The 6,971-nt window shown below is 35.0% G+C and overlaps 1 protein-coding gene across 1 annotated transcript in view; it reads right to left on the minus strand.

Annotated features, from left to right (window-relative positions):
• cachd1 (cache domain containing 1) overlaps positions 1-6,971 on the minus strand; it is a 78,959-nt gene that overhangs the window by 38,670 nt on the left and 33,318 nt on the right. Inside the window, exon 3 of the mRNA XM_016491412.1 lies at positions 3,415-3,563. Coding sequence (XP_016346898.1) covers positions 3,415-3,563 — 149 coding nt within the window. The remainder of the gene's footprint in view (positions 1-3,414; positions 3,564-6,971) is intronic.

Consider the following 6,971-nt stretch of genomic DNA (forward strand, 5'->3'; position numbering starts at 1 on the left):
CAAATAAATAAATAAATAAATAAAAGAGAGCCTCCATAGCTTAAGGTAAACAGCAAAGATAAGTTTTTCAAAAATGAAAATAAAAAGAAAAGTAAAACTAATGGTGACAGTGCTTGCTTGCATGTTTTTTTCCCCCACAAGAATACAAGCATGTTCACCTTCTCTGGTTTAAGAAGCGGTCTTTTACTTGACTTTCGCTTGAAAACCATCCATCGTTTCCTCAATATGCACGTAGACTTGTGCCGGTATTCGGTAATGCGATATATCACGGTAATGACTATGCACGATATTGTTATCGTGGGCACTTTAAATTTTCAATTTAGTTTTGTTATTTACATTTACATTAAATTTAAATTTTGTTATTTAGCAAACGCTTTTATCCAAGGCGACTAACAAATGAGGACAATAGAAGCAATCAAAACCAACAAAAGAGCAATAATATGCAAGTGCTATATTTGTATATTATTATAGTTTTATATTTCATTTTCACAAAGAAACATACAGTATTTTGTCTAAGCAATAATAAAAATGTTAACATTTTGTAAAAAAAAAAACCCGTGAATCGAATCGAATCGTGAGTTGAGTGAATCGTTACATCCCTAGCATAAACACATTGCATTACACCAAATACACAACATAATGTTCTTTTTAGCAACGTCATATGACCCCTTTAAAGCAACTTTGACAGGACACAGCAGGTCACATTATCTGAATGTGGTTGCCACCATAAGGGTAGACCATTCTTATGCAAAATAAAATGACATTTTCTAGAGATCACTGATATGGATTTTTCATTTAAGTGTAGACCACTGTAAACCTGCTTGTCAAAAGTACTATTCACTTCTACCATTTTTAAAAATGTACATTACATTATTCATCATGCTGTCATAATGAAAGGCTTTTCAAAAACCCACAAACAGGATGTAACATGATAATATCAAGGCGGTGTATAATACATTCCACTGTTAAGAAAACTTGACGAGGCGGTTTAAGATAAACATCGATGAGCTGATTGGGCAGGTGTGTGAAGGTTTAAGCCCAATGATGTATCATTTATAAATAAATCCAAGGGTTGTCTTGTAGGATAAAGCAGCTCCTAGCTAGCTCTTTTATGCTTTTTCATCAAGCCTCAGGTGATACATATAATGCTTTGACTTTGATACTGGACACTGTACGACATACTGGAAAACCTGAAGTAAACTTCTATTTGTAGTCTTCTAAACGCCTACTATAATTTTACTTCCCTTTAACACATTGTAAAAGATGTTTCTGTGCCTCAGGGACAGAGCCATTTTCCAAAACAGTCCTTTGAGAACTGCACATTCTGACAAAGCAAACTTATTCTTGAGGGAGAAAGCAATATACATATACAGTATATATAAAATTCTTGAGCAAATTCTAGCCAATGTACATAGAATTTTTGTTTTTGAAAGGAGAATTTTATGCTCACCAATGCGTGCCTTTAATTTATCTAAAATACAGTAGAAAACAGTAATATTGTGAAATATTGTGAAATATTTAATTTTAAATATGAATTTATTTATTTTGAGCAATTTAATGAATCCATACTGAATAAAAGTATTCATTTCTTACAAAAGACAAAAAAAAAAATCTTACTGACCCTAAAAACTTTAAATGGTAGTGTAAAATGATATTTATATTATAGTCATTTCTAGAGCCCGACCGATATATCGTTTTGCCGATATTATCGGCCGATATGAGCCTGTCGCCGATATATCGGTATCGGCTAATATGCCGCCGATATGAAAATATTTTTTACAGAACATATAATGCACATAAAAAACTTGAAATGGTGTAATTACTTAGTTTGTCCAGCAGAGCGCGCTCCATTGTTTGCTACTGGCGACCTGGATGAAACGCTTTAAAGCTTAAGTCAATGGAAAACCATTGAAACTTTGAACGGCCATATTTCCGTAACGGCGCGGCGAATCCACACCAAATTCGGGGGATCTCTTCAGCTCAAGGAACCCTCTCGAACGCGAATCGAGTGTACGCCTCGAGGCCCTCTTTCGAACGAGACCACCCCCGCGTGGACAGCCCCCGGGGTTCGGGAGTTACGGGTGGTTAAATTTAGTAATCAAAGCATTAAAAAAAACTATCTGAACTGATAAATAACAGATTGGAGATTAAAATAATAGCAGATTTGTCTCATTTTAAATTAATAATAAAAACTGAGATAAAAAATGTACTTAAGCCAGAATTTAAACGTTACTATGGTAAAATAAATATTCAAACCACGTGTGTTACAACTAACACCCCCGTTACTTTGTGCATCGCACTCATCGCAAGTTTATTGTTAAATTGTTAAATGCCCTTACATATCTCTGTCACCATTATAAGTGTTTGATCACCACATTTGAGTGATCATTGCAAAAAATGTGTTTATATATATATATATACACACTGTATTCTATATATAGTACCAGTCAAATGTTTGGACACACGAATGGGCAAGTGTCCAAACTTTTGACTTGTACTGTACTATAATATACACAAAGAATATCAAAGAATATTTTTTTTTACTCCCTAATATCGGTATTGGCCCCAAAAAAACCATATCGGTCGGGCTCTACCTGGTCTGAAAATCAAAGTTTAAACATTTTGAAATATATCCATGTTTTCCATGACCATGGGAACCTTTTTCTAATCTAATCTATTTTCTAATTACATTTTTGCCAAAGTATGCGGAAACATGGCTTCTCTCTTGACGGAGATGAGGAATACTGAACACGTTAATAGAACGTGATGATAAAGGAAATGTAGAGGAAAAAACAGCTTAATAATAATTCATCTGCAATAACCAGTAGAACCTTTAAAATGCCAGATGATAGTGAGGGGATGCAGACAGGAAAATATATGAAACAAAGAATGAAAGAGACATAGCTGAGAAGGTCATCGGATGATGGAGAACATCCTTCAAACAGAGATAAACGGATGCAGAGAAGATGAAAATTCAGAAGAGTAGAGCCAAACATTTGGGTCTGGATGTGTGAGTGAGACAGAGTCAGTCAGACAGACAGAAGGGAGAGACAGTTAAGACACAAAGCAGACAAAAGAAGCACCAAGAACTCTGCAAACTGCACTGGGAGACAGAGATTAGGTTTGAAAGAGCAGTCTGACATCTCAGCTTACTCATCATTTCCTTTCAGTGATTTAAACACAATATTTGTCGCATTTAAAAATGCTTTTCTCATTCACATTGACCCACAACCATTACACATACACACAGTAAAATCAGTGAAGCAGGTAAACTGTGTGACGCATCACATTCACACAGATTGAACATGTTTTACAAGTACTGAAAGGTACACAAAATTTGTTTAAAATGTCTTGTTTTTGGAAGTGCTGTGGGGAAAAAAAGTTAAATTAAAGGTGTAATAAACGAGTACTTACTCCATCATGGAGGGGGGGATGGTGCAACAGTCCTGGATGGCTGTGAGAGGGGAGGTGAGATGGGCCGTGTAAGAGGCTTCCACCACCTGCTTGTTCCTGTTCACCACATCCAGGTACCGGTTAAACTTCTCACGGATCTTTTTTGCTAGCTGAAAACAATAAAAACAGATGTATTAATATTTCTGCATATCAAAATTCAATGTCTCCCCGATCAGTATGTTCCAGTGATATTCCTATTTAGGAATTCAACTTAATTAGGATAATTCACCTAAAAATGAAAAATATGTCATCATTTGCTCACCTTCCACTTGTTTCAAACCTATGTGAGTTTCTTTATTCTTTAAAACACAAAAGAAGGTATTCTGAAGAATGTTGGTAACCAAACAGCTGACAGTAGCCACTGACTTCCATAGTGTTTTTTTTCCATCCTATGGAAGTCAATGGCTACCATCAACTGTTTGGTTACCAACATTCTTCAAAATATCTTCTTTTGTGTTTAACAGATTTGGAACAACTTGATGGTGAGTAAATGATAACAATTTTCATTTTTAAGGTGAACTATCCCTTGAATTTTTGATGTTGGCCAAAAAAATGTCATTTTATATATATATATATCCAAATTAGAAGCATAGACTGAAATGTTTACCACTTGAATGCAAAACTGTCCTTTTGTTTTTATAAATACAGAATAAATTAATCAAATATCACTTTGATATACACATTTCTTGCTCGAGAACTCTCTTTCCATTACTCCTGTGAAATAAACTGAGATTAATTCACCTTCCAAATCTAGTCGTGCACTCTACATCAAAGAGAGCTTGAACTAACCTTGGAGACTAGCAATCGATCACCATTAGACATGCATTGTCAGCTGCTGCAGTGCCACAGGCATTGGGAAAATGGTTTGGTGATATAAGGGAAAACTGAGTTCATAATCCAGAAGGGGTTTCAGAAAACTGGGATGTTGTTTTAACTTTGGGTCTATACGGCACTTGTGCGAAGGAGTTACGGCTGATTAACCATGTTTCTGTGCATTCTGGTTTACCCAATGCAGACTTGAGTTCCCTGGAGAAAGTTATTAACTAGAGCAGCAGCTCAGCTAAGAGTTTCTCCTCACACAGGACATAAATTACTCACACATGAGCCACTTTCTTTTCACCAGATGTTTTCGTAAACCAAAACTTGCACACATACTGTACAAAACATAATTCTTGCATTAACAACAACAATACATAGGACTCAAATTTTAAAGGCAAAAAAACATGATAAATCTTCTCCAAGTCCTGGATTGGATAAACATTGCATGACCTATTGACCGTGAACATCCAATCAGCTGCCTGTTTCAGCCATTGCTGCTAAACTTCAATGTTATTCTCTCAAGTTCACGATCCAAGGGAGACATTCCCACTTCTGACAGGTCAGAAAATAACACTTATCCAGAACATCAGTTCATCTAATTCTGTACAATCTAACCAAACTTTCAAGTCTTGAAAGAGCTGGAAGATAATTTAAGGTTACGCGTTACTGAGCGCAATCCACAATCATTGCTTTTGAGAAAAAGTTTGAGAAAACTTTACTAACTAAAAGAAAATAACTACATTTTTCAAATTAAAAATGAAACTTGCAAGCTACAGTTAATATCAAAGAAATTATCTAATTTATAAATGTCTTTTATGACAAACTGTGAAAATTAGTTTGGGGTATTTTCTGAGGTCTGTGTCCTAGCTCATTAAAATGCTGACATTAAGAGAAGACAGGCTTACTTTGTCTTTGTGTCGCTACAAGACATGGACATGATCCTAATTGGTGCCGTTTTCCACTGGGGTGCCTTTTCAACTTGCACAAATGGCAGTGCCAGGCCTTCATTACCATGTGTGCGCATACACAAGACTGGCAGATGTTGACAGCATTGCCAAACGAGCAACCGATGAAAGTCAAATTTTTTAGAGGAACCCAGAATAATGGGATTTGTAGTTACAGATCTAAAAGGTGTTATTTCATAACCTTTACAATGAATAATAAAAGAAGAACTAGAATGTCAACTAAAACAATAAATGGATCACAAGAAAATACAAAGCAGTATAAAGGAAATATGAGCAACCAAGGCTTGACACCATAAGTGTAAATCAATGTATTAATATATTGTTTTCTATTTTTGTTTTCTTTCTCTCGTAAACTAATGGCGATCAAAGCTGATCAAATATGACATTTGTTGGCTAACATGGTTAACAATGTTAATTCACTTTACCTTGGGAATTTCTAATGGGTTTTAGAAGGTTTTTTAGTTAGAGTAAACCAAGGCCTGTGGTTAAAATCACTTAAAGAGACATATGAGTTTACATGCCTGACGAACATAACCATTGTAACAACTTGTTAGCAACTTAAATTTTCAAGAACACACAATGGTTTAAAAATCTGAATTTTGACTGGGTTATTTGTGTTGCAGAACAAAAATTCACAGTCTTCATTATACTCAAATGAACAACCATTATTCTTTCTGTATTCTTTATTCTTAAACAAATTTGAAATTCAAAAGGCTTGAATATGTTCATTCTCATCCTGATTTGGGACAACAATCTGAAGAGCTCTATTAAACAGAAACTAAAACTAGGTCAATTTAATGCAATACAGATTTCAGAGCTAACAATAGACTGTATTTAGGCTGCATCACCATACCACAAAATAATACAATAAAAATAAATATATAATTATTCATTTCTAAATTTCACACATTTATGTGTACTTATTGCTGCATATTAAGCCAATCATTTTAACACAAAGTAGTTTTCATACATGTAGAAATGGCTTGACCGAATTTGATCAGCAGAAAAAGGAGTTTCACATCCTCTTAAATGTAACACTTCAATAAGTCTGAATCTGCCCATCGTAGTCAATTACACCAGCGGCAAGACCCAAAATAGTAGAGTGAGCAATCATTTTAATTTGTCTTACTTCCCTTTTTATAGGAGTACATCCAGTGCCAATTAACCCCCTGGGGTCGACAGTTCCGCCAGCGGAACTTTTTGCAGATTTGAATGATAACAGCGAAAAGAACTAAAATGCTCCTTCATACTTGACCGTACATATAAGAGTAATACAGCATTTAAATCTGTAAAGGGTCTACTTTTATTTGTGTACACTCACAATATCAACAAAACATTGTGCTTTTGCAAAATAAAGAAAATAAACAGGGTGTGCTTTTAGCCGTCTCATTCTCCGCGCATATCTGTTTGAAACGCGTCACTAAAATAAACTGAAACTCAGCGAATATTTGACACACACACATGAGACATATATCTATAGAAAGCTTGACACGTCTACTTTTAAACGAAGTAAGTCATGACGAAAACAAATATTATTCTCAAAAAAAAAACACGAAAACACCTTTCTGTCGGGAGAGAGAGAAGCAGCGTGTGAATGCGCCGCCATCATTTTTAACACAAAAAAAAATTATCATTCACGCCTACTCGCATATACCTTTTCTACACAAAAAGTGTCTTAGAAAATTTAAATCAATATATTGTTTTCTGTGAATGAGTGAGTAAGATGATTTTCAC

The sequence above is a fragment of the Sinocyclocheilus anshuiensis genome, unplaced genomic scaffold (assembly GCF_001515605.1).
Source record: "Sinocyclocheilus anshuiensis isolate Anshui unplaced genomic scaffold, SAMN03320099.WGS_v1.1 scaffold70, whole genome shotgun sequence".
NCBI lineage: Eukaryota > Metazoa > Chordata > Actinopteri > Cypriniformes > Cyprinidae > Sinocyclocheilus > Sinocyclocheilus anshuiensis.